This window comes from Synchytrium microbalum, assembly GCF_006535985.1.
Source record: "Synchytrium microbalum strain JEL517 chromosome Unknown SmJEL517_scf0005, whole genome shotgun sequence".
NCBI classification, from domain to species: Eukaryota; Fungi; Chytridiomycota; class Chytridiomycetes; order Synchytriales; family Synchytriaceae; genus Synchytrium; species Synchytrium microbalum.
Window position 1 is genome coordinate 307,549 of NW_022158354.1, and position 17,358 is coordinate 324,906.

The window sequence follows — 17,358 nt, forward strand, 5'->3', positions numbered from 1 at the left end:
CAGTTTATTATCTAAAGCAACTAGAACATCCCCCTCATCGATGACTTGGCAATCAACAATGTTTGCTCATCTGTCGCTTACGACCAAACGTTGGTTTCCACCTACAAATGAAGTGAGAGTAGTGCCATTCCGGAAACCATTATTCATTTAATGGGATTTGGATGTATAGCGACATGGATGGCCAGCACTTGGTATGTTTCCATTGCACATTTGCATTTTTGTTTCGTGGGTTTCATGACATATTTTCGTGGGTGGGATAACATAATTACTTACGAACATTCTATCAATTACTAGGTGCGCTCTTACTTCAGGAAGCCAATGAACAGATGATAGAGCTAGTGTTCTGGATGGGAGACTACTCACTCAGTGACTTTCCTCGGAAGGTTTTCTGTGCTGAACCTCTCGTCATTGCAACTAGTCTGGATAAGCACATGTGTGTCTATGCAGACTGCATGTGCAAGCAACATCAAAATTTGGAATAATTCCAGTTGGTTGCCCCCATTGGATTTTGTTTCTAGAAACATATCCTCCCATAGTCATATTGAGTAAGACGGAGTTCGAAAAGAACACAGTATTTCGGTACTGGTGTATGAAATTACTAGTTGTGATGGCGTCTTAAGGATGCATCAAAGAACAGACAGCAACACAAAGGTGTTTTGCAAAAAAAAGTGAGTTATGATGTAGTTGTATTTTATTGAATGGACTTTTCTTGATGTCGAAACTAAAACCTTTCTATGACGTTTTGCCAAAAAGAAATCCTTGTTGTAAATGATCAAATATGGTGCTGTGGCACCAGAAAAACGAGAGACTCAAGTCGGTAGACTTCCGTGTCGAAAAAATGAATCAAAACAAAACAACAACTAGAAGGAAATTATGAGCTACTTGGCTCTCAGCAAACATGAAAAACCACCATGCTTGAACAAATATTGGTATTTGAATCAATGTACCTAGAGTACACGTATGATGTGAAAACTAGGCTTGCCTAGAATGTATGGGTTGCAATGTCGACAGACATATGTTTATACCGCAAGTAACTTGCTACCATGACATGAACCGTCCACTTGAAACCAAATCCGAGTTAGTAAGACATTGTGTTGTACACGTGTTTTTGTAACTCAATCCCCATCGCTTTGCTGTCGGTAGAGACGACTTCAGGGCATACGATAGAAAGTGTTGTCGTTCGAGTCAACACACGGTAGGTGATAATATGTCGTACTTTTTTTCTGTAGTCGCAGTCACCTTGCATCATGCAATAGAAACATCGCTGATCCATATACAAAATATAACCGTTAATTGACAAATTGATAATAATTACACGAAACTGGTTCGCCTTCGGCCGCGTGTGTGTGAATGACTGCGATTCAGCACCATCAACAAACAGGAGGTTTCGAGTCATCACTACGACAAGCTCAAAGGAGAGACAGAACGACTTGGCGTTGAAAAGGATCATATGAACAGGTATCCATCAATGCCAAATCAGCTATGAACATGCTCATTTTCAACTAGTATACTAACAACATGATGCCCGATTTAAAATCCTAGTTAAAAAACCTCGATCTCGTCGCTCTTGCTTCGAACGGAACCTGAACTCATCTGCCAAACTCACTGATCTACCTGTCTCAATTATCGAATCTATCGTATATTAGTATATCATAATCCAAACCTCGTCAGCACCATCATCACACCATGCCAAATGAGAATTCTGGTGTTGCGCTCAAAGGAAACAAGTCGATGGCAGCTTTGAGACCATCCAATCGAGGCAATGAAAAGATATTAGGACTAAAGCCTCAGTATGCTCTCACAACCAACAAACGAACAAGTACAAACGATGATGGTATACGGCCGACTGCTCGACAACCTCAAAAGAAAACTGTTGCTCACGAAATGATGAATCGAAACTCTGGATTATTCGCTAGTGCTGCAGGTCCGTCTCGTAACTCGTCACGTCCTCGTATTGCCAATGAAAATGATAGTCCACTTGCTGGCAATGCGCAATCACGCATTGCCAAACCTCCATTACCTCCAGCTGCCGTTGCTGAATATAGTCGATTACGTAGTGTACCTCTTCGAACAACCACTACTACTGGTAATGCACTCATGGATCCACCAGCTGCCAAACCTCGTAACTCGGCGCAGATTCGTGATGCTCAGTTGAAGGCTGCTGCAGCAACGAAAATGAATGCCAGTAAGCCAACCAATAAACTCATTGCCACTTTCAATAGTAGACAGGTACCATTACCACCATTGACTGGAGAACGATTTGCTACTCAACAATGGGAGGATGAAAACCGTAAAAATGACGCTGTGACCTGGCCAACTACCGCTACTGCTATTACTCGTACTAATGGTAGAAAACCATCTGAAAATCCAGGAAAGAAGATCGAAAAGCCTGCTGCAATCAACTTCAACAACGCTTCTACTGCTGTGGCCGCTCGTGGTACTCGGGCTGTCACTCCACCAGTTGATAAAAGTAAACAACCTACAATTGTGAAAGGGTACAACAAGATCAAGGATGATGAGAATGTCAATCCCCATCCATCACTACGCAAGTCTGCATTTCCTCCACCAGCTACAGTCGCTGCTGCTCTTAAAACTGCACTCGGTAAAAACAAGCCTGTTTTGGGCAACACCAGTAAGGGCAAATCACAGCAAATTGGAGCAACAAAGGCAGAAAAAAAGGATATAAAGGCTACTTTGATGGATGATAAGTCATTTGTACCTGCTTGGACGGAGAAAATGCGGCGAACTGTCTTTTACTTTTGTAAGTTGTGATTTTTCTTGATGTGTGGTAATCTTGATGGTTGACATTGTGATTGAGTATGGATATGTTAATTGACATGGTCAACTATGATCACGTATTGTAATGGTAACCTGACCTTTTTCCCCTTCAGATGATTTGAATCCTGCTCAGCATCGACGATTGCAAAAGGCGGTCGAATTCCATGGTGCAGTAAGTTCAAATGTGTCACTTTGATCCATAAAAGCTTTTAACGTCAATATCTTGTTTTTTTGTGTTTGCAGAAGGTGGAGAAGTTCCTATGTCCCAGAGTTACTCATGTCGTCCAAGCATTCATGGAAGTTGAACTGATGACCAAGAGCCCTGAAATAAAAGACGGTGTCGGATACAAGTTGCCAGGACCAAAGGTGATTGAATTGGACTGCAAGTACGTAAAAATTCGTCGCATTTTTTTTTTGAGATCAACACTTTTTCGATTCTGATCCGTCCTTTGGTCAACAGTGATGGTCTGGGCAAGCGATTGGTAAGTATTTTCAATGCCTTGTCCTCGTTGTGGCGTCGCTTTACCTAACTTTCTCAAATGTAGAAACAAGTTCAGCCCAAACCCATAGAGCTGATTGAGCACTTCAAGAACTTGGGCAAGAAAGTGTGGCACATTTCACGTAAGTCATCACTCAGACTGCACCGGTATGTTTTTCGTCCTCCACGACACGTACGCCGACACCCATTTTCTACTTCTTCAGGCTTGGTGGATGTTATTCAATACTTACAACCCGTCAAAAAACGTGGTCTAGATGACATACTCAAGGAGGAGTTCTGGTTTGGTCCCGTCACAGGTCGTGATACCACTCAACAAAACTTTAGACCCTTCACAGGAGAATATCTGGTTGTCGAAGACTCGACCAAGATTCATCGACCCATCATCATCAAGGAATTCAACATGAATCCAGCAGACAAACTACCACCATGGCCTAAACTATATGCACCAAACCAGATAAACCGATGTGCCTTTATCCCACCACCAGCATCATGGTTGCCAACAGTAGATGAAGGATATTTGACTGATTCTGAAGGTCATTTTGGAGTTAGGGCCAAGGTCAAATGGTCTGGCGAACGAGAAACTCATTATGAATTACGAAAGATTGCCAAAGATGCTGCTGCAGCACTTGGAGTTAATGCTGCAGAAAAGGAATTGATGGATGATGATGAAATTGAAGAGGTATGGAAGGCTGCTCGTACTGAATGTAAACTTACATTCGAGCATGTAAAAGTACGAAAAGAGAGTGAAGATGGTGATTCGCAGGTTATTCCTCGTAAACGACAGCATCAAGAGGTTGACACAACTGATAGTCGAAAGCCTGTTGGTAAAGCTTTTTATCACCGTCCTGGATACTGTGAGAATTGTTGTGACAAGTATGATGATTTCATTGAGGTAATGAATCTGTTTGAATTCGAGTTTGAATTCATTTTTTGAACTCAACTATCTGTTTGATATTCAGAAAAACAGACGTAAGATTAACATTCACGCACTTTTCTAGCATGTAAATAGTAAAAGGCATCGTGACTTTGCCATTGACGAGTCAAACTTCTCTGAACTTGACGAATGTCTAGCAGATGTCCAAAGGCCTATCTCCGCAAAATTCATCGACACATCATCATCCGATACCGAAAATCTTGCCCCAATAGTTGCAGGATCTACCAGTGATATGGTGTATGACGACAGTGACCGAGAAACCGTCTTCTCCGATTTTTCACGTCATCAGGGTATCAACAACAAAGTATATGAATCTTCTGAAATGTCCATAATTGAGGACGTTGGGATAGATACAGATGCAACTGAAGAAGATATACCATCAGAAGAAGGAGAGGAGGAAAATGCAATGCAGGAAGGTGATGATGATGAACAAGAAGATGAAGACGAACAAGAGAAGCGTAGTGGAGGAGATGTGTACATTGTTGGTCAAGATGAAGAGGATGGGGAGGATGTCGTTTTGTTGCAATCACCACCCAAACGACTTCGTTTGGAAGAAGCGCCTACTCCAGTCGTACTAGAGACCAACTCTCGCACCACTGGTGGTGCTGTATCCTCCTCTGCATCCTCCACTGCTGCATCCGATATAACAGATATAGGCAGGAAGTCAGTGTCACGCACAATCTACGATTCGGTTGGTGGTATTGTGAATATGGTTGGTGTGATGTTGAGTCCTATATTGGGTAGCAAGAGATCAAGTAAGTATTGATGGTGTTCAGGTTTCGTATTGATGGTGTTGTTGTTTCAAGATTCGTTGTTAGTATGACATTGTCTCAAACTCCTTTTCCTATTATTACTCTTCAGGGTGATGGACTTTGTACAACCCACTGTAGATCTGTATATATATAAAGAGTAAAACACACGTAAAAACTCGTTGTATTCATAGTAACGCCTTCCTATACCATAAAAAGGGAAGCTTTAAATCAACACCAAATCCTCTTTGAAAAGTATCGTATCTATATTTTCGTTGCTGAAAATGACTACATCAAATACTGCATCTTTCAAACCCTTTTTAGCGACATCACCCAAACACCCACCAGAAATGCAAACCCCTTCTACTACACACACCTACTCTACATCCCTTTTTTTTTCAAAATCCTCTCCTAGTTTTCTTTGGCTCACTATCTTCCGTTTGCTACCTATCTAGTTTTTACCAACATCAAGCAACTTGATTTCGAATTCAAGAGTAGCGTTGGATGGGATATCTGGTGGAGCACCTTTAGATCCATATGCCAATGCAGGTGGGATGACTATTTTACGGGTACCGCCTACACTCATTCCCCTAAGAAAGAAGATGAAAAATGATGAGTATGTTGCAAAAAAACAGGCAATCAAATAAGACACTAACAAAAGCCAAACTCTTCTCGCAACAACTTACTGAAGACCAACATCCCAACCACGAATAACTTCTTGTTTACCCAACTGGAATTTGAATGGTTCACCTTTGGTGTTTGAATCAAAGACTTTGCCATTGGAAGCCAATTTACCAATATATCGGACAGACATTTGTTTACCAGGCTTTGCTCGTGCTCCTTTTCCAACAAGGATATCTTCAATTTGTAGACCAGAGGGGAGAGTCTTCTTTTTGGGTTGCTTTTCTGCTGCTGCTGCGTCACCATTTTCAAGTGGTTTGGCAACATCGCCATTGGCTTCCTTCTTTGCAATAGGTTTAGCTTCGGTTTTGACTTCAGCTTTAGCTTCTACTTTGGGAGAGCCAGATTCTTCCTTCTTGGCCTGTTGTTGCTGTTGTTGCTTGGCAACAGCTTTGGCAGATAACGGTTGAGGCTTTTCTGCTACTACGTCCTTCTTTACTTCAGCAGTGACTCCATTGGCTTTTGGTTCAACCTTGGCAGCAGTGGCGGCAGGGGCAGCAGCGGCAGCTGAAACTTGTCCAGCTTTGGCAGCAGCTTCTTGTTGCTTCTTTTCTGCCTTCTTTTGTGCCTTGGTCTTTTTACCGTTGGTGGTGGCGCTGTTGGGAGTGGTAGCGGAGGTAGCATTATCGGTCTTTTTATCGGCTTCTGGAGCGTCAGATGAGACGAGAGAAGCTGGTGCACTAGATGTTGCAGCAGCCTTGACGGGTACTTCAGGTTTCTTGACCTCGGTTGCCTGTAAAAGATTGAGAGGAGAAAAAAAGCAAACACGATGAGTATAAGGATATCATTAATAGAACACAATTTCTTACATCAGTGAGTTCAACAAGTTTCGCCTTCTTGCCAGCAGGAGGAATAGGAATTGGTTTACTCTCAGCCTTACGTTTTACACCAGCAGCAAGTCGGAAAATATCCATATCATCAATTTCTTCCGTTTCTTCATCATCATCCTCGTCATCATCATCCTCGTCTTCGAATTCATCAGAAGAGTAGTTACCCTCGACGAATTTTCGAATCAATTCTTCACGTTCTTCAGCAGTCAAGCCATCATCACTTTCAGCAGTATCCATCAAGTGTTTGATGAGGTCACGACGTTCATCTTCAGTCATTTCTTCAATGTCTGCTTCATCGTCTTCGTCGTCTTCTTCAAGGAGACCATCCATGTCTTCGTCAGAGTCATCGTCGCCTTCCATGGCGGATTTGCGAGAGGGAATGAGAGCTATGCGGTGAGGTACGGTGTTTTTTGGTCAATTGATTGAGTTTTACCAGTCAAACAAGTAACACATCAATGAATAACTAAAAATACCAACAACATACCCTTCTTGGACATAGCCTTTCCGAACATGACTTCATCAACATCACCAGCTTCATCACTATCAATTTCTTCATCACCCATATCGATGCCTTCTTCATTTTCGTCATCTTCTTCTTCATCCATGACTGGGTAGTTGTCTTCATCCATGTAGTGACCAGTCAAATGAATAGCACTAGAAAGAAAGACAAAAAAAGGATGATCAACAAGTGACAATTGAACATTCCTGCCAATACAACTGTGATCCATACCAGTCACCAGTGGAGAAGAATGTCAATGGCTGACCCGGTTCAAAGAGCATCTCAATGACTTGAGTCTCGTGCTAAGAAACAGAGAATCTGCTGTTATAATCTTGCGTTTTTGTGGCAACCCAATAAACAAGGTCAAGACATACAGTGTTTGGAGCCAAAGAGCAAACAGTAAAGTCTTGATCATCGTTACGGAAGTTCAAGTAGGTTCTTTTGGTTCCGATCTCCTTCTTGTCATCAGGACCAATTGAGGCCTAACATGTGCCAGGAAAAAAAGTCAGCCATAGAACCAGATGTCCAAGATTGTTTTCGAAACATACCATGGTAAGACGTAATGGCAGCTCGGTGATCTGTTCATAAGTCTTGCCAGGTTGGACTACCAGACCTATTTTCAATGAAGAGAGATGAAGATCAGTTCAAGTGTCAAACTGAGCAATAGAAAAAAATGTTTAAGGCTCTTCATCAAGCACGGTCAAGACTTCCGAACACGATGAGATGTACTACTACATGGTGATTACATACCGAAGAACCCGTTGGAAGTCATCCTAGATGTTTGTTCGTGGAGCTTTGATCGAATGTTAGGTTGTGATGTTTTTGGAGAAAAAAAAAGATGAACAGAAGAAAGGATTTAGAAAACGAGTGGTTTTGTAACAAGAGGCCCGCTTGCTTGCGTGTGTACGTGTGTATATGGAGAATATAAAACATATCCCTATGTACACTCTCGTTTATGGCTTTTCAACACTCATTTATCATTTACATTCGTTTGGCATCAGCATCACTGGGTTGTTTCGCGTTTCAACGTGTCTAATGCATCTTACTGGCGAATACATGTACATTCTGATTCTCATTGCTTGCCCTTTCTTCACGTAACGACCATACAAACCGTTTTCACCCTCACAATTTCGTCAAACATCACAAAATCAAGGAGTACCATATAAACCAGCAATCTCAACATAATAATGTCATCAGCCATCGCACCCCTCGTAGGCCGATTCCGCAAACGAGTCATCTTTGATGTCGTAGGCTCATGCACTCTAGGAACCGTGCTCGCTTTTGGATACTGGCACTTTATTCATACGCCACAATTCAACGACTATGACAACTACTTTAAAAAGGTCCAGGCTGAAATAAAGGAAAAGGAAGTCGCTTGGAGGCAATCTCTCGCTGTCGACGCCCCAAATGCGTCCGCTGCTCAACCCGCTGACGAGGAAGAGTAAATTTGTGATGTAGGCCTCCCCATCTTGACGGGGGGCCATAATGTGGAGAATGAGCTGTATTGGTAAGTAGTGGGTGTCGAAATGGGTCAGTGTTGTATATGGATGTATATGGAGATAGGCTTCCTTTTGGGGTGGGGAGGTGTTGAGTCATATGGTGCTCGTTTTGGTCGGAGTGATGCTACAGACACATCTACTTACAGATCACCTCCGACTAAACATGTGCTAACATCCTACTTTTCATCCACCATAGAATCGCAGTTTTGTAAAGAAAAAGTAAAACACTCAATCGCCAAAGCTGACAGACACAAAATATAAATTCCAACTTATAAACTCAACACTTTCAGGTTTAGCTTATGTATACGTTGTGGCATATTTTGTGCATTTGTGCTAACTATATGCAGCTGGTTATCTACAATGGCTTTACAATAAGATGCGGAGATGAGATATATGGTCTGTGGATATATATGGAGCGAGAGAGTTATGATATCTCGTCCTTTCCTTGGTGACCACTACTATCTGCATCGTCTTCTTTCCCTTGATGATGACCGCCATATGATTGCTCTACTTGTGGTGATACTTGTGATGGTGTTGCTGCTTGTGGTGGTGGTGGTGCTGTTGCTGCTTGTGATGCTAATTCCTCGTTTATAATTCTATCAATCCAATCTGCAGAGTCGTCCTGGTCATTTGGTGGTTTATCACGATCTACCCAATCTGGGTCCTCTTCATGGTGTCCTTCATCAATCCATTCGGCATCTTCGTCATGATACATCAGCGCCTCCTCTCCTGGTATGCCATCTGCCCACATTCGTTCCTATTTTAATACAGGGAAAGTCAATAAATGGTGGCTTAAAGGAAGAACGGGATTCAAAGGACTTTCCCCAGTTTCGTCATCAAACTCGTGGTTGGCATAATAGTAGGCTTCCTCGTCATCATGTTCATCATCTTGTTCTCCAAACGGTGCTTCTCCTTCTACAGGTGAGTATATCTCTTGATCTTCGTCATCATCATTATGACCTCCTTCTTCTGGATGATACAGTGCGTACCTACAAATATAAACGGAGGTCAGCAAAACGGTGGATAAAAGATGTCACAAGTCTCAAACCAAACTCTTACATGGCCGCATCGTAATCTGACTTGTTTTGTTGATACCATGGTGTCCCAACTTCGAGCCATTCATCCATATCAGTTCCATAAGCTTCTTCGTCATCTTCTTCTTCATCTTCCTCTAAACCATCTGGATTGTGTCCATCATGACCCTCTTCATCGTCATCATCTCCTTCTTCCGCATAGTGGATAGGAGACGGGACATAATTGTAATTCCAAAGGGAGAGATAATCGGGACTGTTTGGGTTGTGTGCAGGCGTAGCATTTGGTGATGTAATCCTGGGAGTTAGATTACCTGGTTGGTATCCTGATTGTGGAGGAGTAGTAGCTTGTACTTCTATCGAATGTTTCAATACAGGTACTTCTTGTTTGGGGATTGGTGGTGGTCGTGGTTGAATAGGTCTTCTTCCTCCTCGTCCTACGCCCCTATTAAACGGACTACCACCTCGACCACGTATTCTACCCCGTGGCATACCTCTTCCCATTTCGGCCATGAGATAAGGTCTATACATCATCGAGTTGGGAGGATGAGAGCCAGCCATCATACTGTTGTGGCTGCCACCTCTGCCTCCTCTGTATCCACCTCTTGGACCGTTCATCATTGGCCCTCCACTTGTGCTATTCATCTTTGGTCCACCTCTCAGCATTGGTCTACCCCTACTCTTGTTCATCATTGGTCCACCACCTCTAGTATTGTTCATCATTGGTCTTATAGGTGCTGGAGAAAACGTCAGATTACGACCTATATGTCGTGGATCTCCAGATTGTCCTTTACGATGTTGCTGTTGTTGGTTTGGTCGTTGATATGGCGCAAATCGTTGGCTACCACGTCGCGGTGATGATAGCGATAGTCGTCGTAGATCAGGATGTCCATCATCTTGTGGTGATGATCGGGGAGGAAAGCGTTGTTGTGGACCACTATGTGGTGTGTCTAGGCCTGTTGTTTGTGTGAAGGTACGCGTCAACCTGCGTTTGTAACTTGCAGTATCACGTCGAGCAACATGTCCAGCACATATGAATGTCCTACCTGGACCACTTTGAGAAGTAAAAGAGCGTCTTGGAGGCCGCGCAGCATCATTACGTTCCAGTTGTTGACTAGAGTTTGTAGTTGACCAATGCGACCCATTACTCGGAGAAGGATTCGATGATCTCGAAGGCAGATCGGCGCGTGATGAGTTGGGAGCAGAATTAGGCGGTGGTCGATATGAATCCCTTCGTGTTCGTTTCAGCAACTTCCCTCTGCTGCTACGGACGGGATATGGATGTGATGGGTATGATAGATGAGGTGGATTTGCAGCACGTTCTAGCTGTTCTAGTGAGGGTATTGGTATACTGGCGTCTATAGTTCCGTCGTCGACCAATTCGCCATCCTCTAGGTCTGTTTTTCGACCAGTAGGTCCACCTTCGGATGTCATGCTAAGTGCTGATCCTTAAAGGGCGACAAAGAATGAGTATATCAAGCTACCTTGCTTGCTGTTGTGTCATTGCGTTTGATTGCAGTCTGCGTTTTTGACCCACAAAATCACTTTTCCACAAACCAACGAAATCAAGCCCAGACAGAAACAGAGACAAGCAGGACGTGACTTTGAACTCTACTTGCCTTATTCGCAGTAATCTGGTACTTGCCAAGTCGTAACCGAGACGTGATTGTGTTCTTCCGTCAAAATTGTGAACGTTCCTTTTTTTCTGTTTGATCTTGAACTAAATCATCACAACTATAGGCAACGAGAAGGACATGGCAAATGGATTCGACTACCTGGAGTTCGCAACCTGTGCCAGATACGGTGATTTAGAAGAAATGAAGGAGAATATTCGAGCTTCATTTGAGGAAACTAATGCTGCAACTCTGAGGAGCATCTTCACCTATAAAGTACCACCATCAAACTCAACGGCACTGCATATGGCATCTGCAAACAATCATATCGATATCGTAAAGTACTTGCTCGAGCATCTGACAAACGGGGACGTAAACCTCCAGAACGATGACGGAGCTACGGCCTTACATTGGGCTTCTTTGAATGGTCATAAGCAGGTCGTGTCTTTGCTACTGAAGGCTGGTGCCGATGCGACTATAAAGAACAATGCCGGAAGGAGTAGTTTGACAATGAGCGAGCAGCAGGGGCACTTGGAAGTCTCGCAACTGCTATTAGATTCATTTGAACCTGATGCAGATAGTATACAGGAAACAGATGAGGACGTGTCTGTTGATGATGTCGAGAGTGGTGTCAAAGACATGAAGGTGTCTTCGGACGACACAATCGCTGATTCAACCTCTGAAGATGTTGGTCGATAAGAGGAGAGTACAGCAACTAATATAGTAATATGAAATCAGCCACGTGTATTTTATACAAGATAGCATAAGTAGCATATGCAACATTTACATATATTATCTTTGGACATTTTTAATCTCTCCTTCCTTTACTCAGTTGAGCGCCCAACATTCCTCCATCATTATGTGTTAGCTTAGACAACCATCTTCTCAGTACAGGTAGACCAACGATGAGCATGAATACGATAACATAAAAGCCTTTAGCGAAGGAATAGAGGAGTGACCATCTGCTTCCTCCTATAACTTTTCTGTCTGGTTCTGCACTACCCAAAACGATGTATACTGCTTGAAGTGCCGTTATGAGAGCATGTGTGGTGGTGACAATAGATAATGTTGGATTTAAGGATCCACTGTTGTTGAGTTGATAGATCTGGGATGAATTCGATTGCTGTGAGCACAGAAACATAATGGAGATAGACGTATCGATTGCCGGGCCCAACGTGGCATACCTGAAGGAATAGGAATGGCGCCAGAATGCCAAGTGGTATCAGCAGAACATGGCCTAACGTGTGTTGATTCTAAGCTTGACCAAGGTCAGCATATATTTCCGAGACATCCCCAAAACAACCTAATGAGCCTACCGGATCTGCTATTGGATTCGGGCTACTACCACTGAGACTCCATCTCACAAGAGCAAGCAAATCCATGGTGGCAATCAGTCCTGTCATGAATATCAGAACCAGAATTCGCCATGTTCTCGTAGAAGTATCAGTTTCAAACTTGAGTGCTCCATTGAGAGAACTACTAAACCCATAGCCCAACGAAGCTGTGTAATTGCAAAACGAGCGAAGAATCAGCAAGCAGGATTTCTTGAAAGGTTTGAGAACAGATCTTCACCTTTCGAGTACTCTGCTCCAAACACGTTCTGAGCTTGCAGAATATCAACTGCAGATATTCGTGAAGATAACTCCACTAGATCCATGTCGGTTCTCAAATTTCGTGTATTCGAGTAACGTTTCTTTGCACCTTGAATATATGGCTCTACGAAACAATCATGTCAGTATAATACAAAAAGGTGCTCAAGATCCAAGAGCCTTGCAACGTTTTGAGACTCACCAAACTTAATAAAGGAATATGGTCTAACTGCATTCCTCACTGCGTCTCTAGATCCAAAGGTGTTTGTACATTCAATTGAAGACCACAATCACATTGAGAAACCAGCTTACTTTGCTGAAGAATCCTCAAAAAACCCTCTTTCAATTTCCGTCAAGTAGGAAAAGGCTAGGAGTCTTGGATACGTCTTCTCGCACAATGTGATGAACACGACACCATCCTTGACAATGTAATGGAATGAGTAGTCTCCGGCTATAATTGTACATGATTTCGGAAGCGGATCATGGTGTGAAGGCGTGGAAATAAATCTTAACAATGTCTTTGACAGCTTTTTGTGATTTTGGATTGATTCCTCCTCCTAGAACGTGTTGAACCTGTTAGTGGAGGTCATAAGAACGCGTTTAGATAGCATACCTTTGGGGACTCCATCGTGGCCGTGAGTGCCAGCCCATCTGAAGCTCGAGCAATTAGTGTGAAACGTATCATGTTGATACTACCAACGTTTTATGAGATTGTTAACAAAAGCTGCAGAGATGGAGTGACCACTTCACCGGGCTGTAAAGGCGTGGAGTGTTGTGGCGAGGCTGCGTTCCGAGCATGTAAGATTTTTTTGGGTGACTGCAGCCTTGTCAGAACTCTGGTACTTCTGAAGAGCTCCGATTCTAAATCCACGTTCAACGTGTTCTAGGTTGGTGAACAAGGCGAAAATATCTCTACCTCTGGGTAACAATATTCTAACGCTATTTTCGGCTCCTTGGAGCTGCCTCAAACTTTTAAGTCGTCAACATCAAGAACCGCGACGAACGTGTATGTGGAAGCTGCCATGAGACAACGGTTGTTTGCTAACCGTGCTAAGGAAGTAAGGAATTCTTTTCCATTTGAAGCAACTTATAGCCTTGTTTCTCGTTTTTCTTAAGTTACTTAGTCCTTAGTTTACGTATCGACTCTGGGTTGTCAATCCTCACCGTGAACCAATCTGAAAGTCATGCTGCTCACTGCCTTAATGTCTAGCATTCAGATATAACCTATTCGAGAAGGATGCACCATCTATGCAGGGATTCATTATTGTATTAATGATGTTACAAATTGGTGTTGGTTACGACGCAAACGCCACTTGGATCGTTTACCACCTTGCCGAGGTACTATAAAGCTTCAAATAGGTTCAGTCATGGAAGGTTCGCAGCAAAACTCCTTACTAAGCAGATGGAGGATTTGATGGGAGTAATTCACGAAAGGCTGCGGGTTGGCTACGACTTTCTCACAGCTTGTGCTGAGTACGACTCCCTCTTCGACCATGTATGTGATGGACGCGAATCGCGTCGAACAGGCCGGGAAACAAAGAGTACTAATCCCGTCTTGATAGCGCCTTGTGGTTTTAGGTTATCATGTTTGCCGTGACAGGTCAAAAGAACAACAAATTACGACAGCGAGCACGAAACTACAGTGATTCCCCACTGATGATGCAAGCAGAACAGTGCTAATCCAGAGGATCAGAGGATTATAGCTGTACCAGATGTGATCTAGTGCTCTGTAGAGAGTTCTAACAGGGTTTCACCCAAAATGCAATTCGCAAGCTTATTTCTCGGCATGACGAGGAGAAAATCACGTAACTTGCAATGAAGCATACAATCATATAGGCTGTTATATTTTTTATCACGTCGCAAACACCTTCTACTCGTCGCTATGTCTCATAAACCAGAATGTTGATTAGTAAGCAAAATCAAAGCCACCTGCACGAATCGCCTGCCGCCTTCACTCCACCAAGTCTTCGCAACAAAGAGACGTGATCAAGACTGCCCAGAGGCACTACAACAGGTATGAATCACTTCACATGATGGATGGATGTACCATCATGCTATATTGCTGCTCTCCCTCCCTCCTTCCTCTCTGCATACATTCGTTTTGATTTGATCTAATATCAACATTTCTTTGTTTCTGCATTGCCAACCTCTCTTGGATCAAGTCTCTCTCTCTCCATCAGGACTATTCTCTCAAGTGACTATCCGTCTTAGCCTATGAACTGTATCTGATGCTACAACCTTCAAGTGGCATCAATACCTTTTATGCTGTCGGTTGGGCGCTCAGTCAAAACTTGAGGAGAGGCGAACCTCCCCGTCAGAGCTGTTGGAGCCTCAATAGGGCCGTCATGCACCAGACGTAGGCCGTGCTCTTTAAGTCACGCGTTGGATCTTTTGCTGACTGCCATTGTGCCGAAACAAGCCGTCGACTAGTACGTTGTCATGTATTTGGCATCTACACTGTGGCCGGGTTCAAGATGCCTGCTGGTCTTGAACCTGGTATTATATGACAAGTGGGCTTGTGGTTCCAATTAGGTCATAAGTGGTGGTTGTCCGGTGGCAAACCGACACTCATAAAAACTCGCCTGCTGGTAACTTTTGTTTGCTGTTTCCACTACTAACCAATGTGGCCAGAGTCGGCCCTCAGCCCGTTTGAAACACAGAGGGGCTAGACTAATCATTTGATCGTTTGTGCGTGCAAATGTAGTGGTGGAAATTGAATGGTGGCTCTTGTTACGTTCTAAACTTATAAACTCGTAGTCATATATAGAAGAATACTGAATAGAAATCGTTTGTGTTATTGAGATGTCTACATGAACATTGCACATTCCAATTAAAGCTTGAGACTCACACCGTACCACTTAGCCACGTAATTCAGGGAGCAGAACTATTGAACTTTTCAAGGTCAAAAATTTATCGCGTTCATTGCAACGCACGTTGTGAACATCCTCAGCATAGCATCCATCATTGTTCAATTTCTTTCCGACTCGATTTTGGCACAAGGAGTGATATAAGTCCAAAGCAGTATTTGGCAACACCTCTGATATATATTTGACTTAACTTTGATATGCTCAGTGGTGCAGTACAAGTCAACAAGAATATCATGAGTGAAGCTGATGTGTTTTACGACGCAGTCAACAGATTGTGGAAGGAAGAGTCCAAACCTAAAGCAGAGCAGAATTATCAAGAAGTAAGTGCAGTGCTTCATTCTCTTTTCCTCTAAGATCCTCTTTATCGAGCTTGTCCACATGCATTAAAATCTGACATTAAACAATTTTCAGCTTGTCCCAGATTTCAGAGTCATTTTGGCCTCCACAAAAGTAGAAAAGATATGTCCTCTTGCTATTGTGGAAATTCCAAAACATCTACCTCATTTCGATATCATGGATGTTTTCCAAGAAGCACTGGATGCTATATTGGTAACTGAGCAAGACAACATTCCCATTTTATTGAGCCCAAACTCATATCTATACGTTCAAATGTATGCTAGGATATTACAGAGCTAGAAGATACGGACAAGACAGCTTTACGGAAAAACGCTATTGAACAGCTGCCCAAACTGGCATTCAACTCGGCCTCAGCTGCAAGAATCGTTGACATCCTATCACAAATGCACAATACTTATCGTAAGCTCATAATGGTATTTCGATGAATATTTAAATTGTGCTCACGATTTCTCGTTGGACTGTAGCGGAAGGTCAACAAGTTGAAGCAGATGCAGTTCGGAAAGCCTTAGTGGTTATGTTCAGCAATTACCCAAAGGAAGCCATGGAAGGCCTCATGTATCGGTGTGAGGGCATTGACGAAGGAACGGATCACGAAGCTCGAGAATTTGCTCTCTCCTTTTTGGAGAATGATGTGATATCACACTTTCCAGCACTAGTTCCTCAAATCGAGACTAGTCTGCTTCCACAAATCAAAAGGGTTGGCCATCATAAGCATATCGTGAGTAGTTGGATTCGTCTGGTATTGACCGTCTTATATCTCTAGTGGTGGGCAAGTGCCTCAAACGAAGAGCTGGAATCTATTTCACGGATAATGCACAAGCTTCCCATGTATCAGAATGCTCAAAACTTTGGAGATTTGCTTGAATTATATTTGACAATATCAGGGTTGAAGAATGTCAAATGGAATGTACGTGTTATGATCATGACTTCTGCTTTCAAAACATTTGTCAACAAAAGCTAATCGAATTTCTGAATGTACAGCCGACGGATGACACTGTTGGAGACCGATTACTACTATGTTCTCAACGATCACTCAAAATATACCGAGTAAGCTGTCCATTGTCAAGCAATATTCAAACATTGCTGACCACCGTTTTCATATTGTAGAAAGGAGGACCATCCGATGCCTTATTACAAGTGATGATATCCAACCTATTCACAACTCCCTCATTCCACAAACTCAGCACCAAAGTCAACATGCTTGTCTTGAGGATTCTTGCAGAAGGAACTCCCCATCTCACAAGCGCCGAGTTGGTGAAGATTGTTTTATCACATATGAACGCCCTTTTGGAGGTTGGCTGGTGACCGTTTGAATATTCTGTGTGTCCTTCTAATCCATTATTGTCCTTAGCATTACGTTGTCGTTGGTTCTGTGGAAAAGTTGGACTATACTCGACTTGGTAGGCAATCTTTCAAGCAACACTGCGGCAAT

The 17,358-nt window shown here is 43.0% G+C and overlaps 4 protein-coding genes across 4 annotated transcripts; 3 read left to right on the forward strand and 1 right to left on the reverse strand.

Annotated features, from left to right (window-relative positions):
- Positions 1-1,686: 1,686 nt before the first annotated feature.
- On the forward strand, positions 1,687-5,077 carry SmJEL517_g01489 (uncharacterized protein; the record flags this gene model as incomplete). The annotated part of the gene is made up of 8 exons (XM_031167417.1): positions 1,687-2,761; positions 2,892-2,950; positions 3,022-3,164; positions 3,239-3,260; positions 3,324-3,399; positions 3,481-4,169; positions 4,276-4,966; positions 5,073-5,077. The coding sequence occupies 8 exons, from the start codon at positions 1,687-1,689 to the stop codon at positions 5,075-5,077; spliced, it is 2,760 nt and encodes a 919-aa protein (XP_031026625.1).
- Positions 5,078-5,411: 334 nt separating this feature from the next.
- SmJEL517_g01490 (uncharacterized protein) lies at positions 5,412-7,742 on the reverse strand (the record flags this gene model as incomplete). The annotated part of the gene is made up of 8 exons (XM_031167418.1): positions 5,412-5,550; positions 5,647-6,374; positions 6,451-6,857; positions 6,956-7,125; positions 7,202-7,272; positions 7,345-7,452; positions 7,519-7,583; positions 7,721-7,742. The coding sequence occupies 8 exons, from the start codon at positions 7,740-7,742 to the stop codon at positions 5,412-5,414; spliced, it is 1,710 nt and encodes a 569-aa protein (XP_031026512.1).
- Positions 7,743-8,157: 415 nt separating this feature from the next.
- Positions 8,158-8,681, forward strand: SmJEL517_g01491 (uncharacterized protein; the record flags this gene model as incomplete). The annotated part of the gene is made up of 2 exons (XM_031167419.1): positions 8,158-8,411; positions 8,666-8,681. The coding sequence occupies 2 exons, from the start codon at positions 8,158-8,160 to the stop codon at positions 8,679-8,681; spliced, it is 270 nt and encodes an 89-aa protein (XP_031026511.1).
- Positions 8,682-11,254: 2,573 nt separating this feature from the next.
- On the forward strand, positions 11,255-11,812 carry SmJEL517_g01492 (uncharacterized protein; the record flags this gene model as incomplete). The annotated part of the gene is made up of 1 exon (XM_031167420.1): positions 11,255-11,812. One exon carries the CDS (start codon positions 11,255-11,257, stop codon positions 11,810-11,812), a length of 558 nt encoding a protein of 185 aa, XP_031026510.1.
- Positions 11,813-17,358: the final 5,546 nt, after the last annotated feature.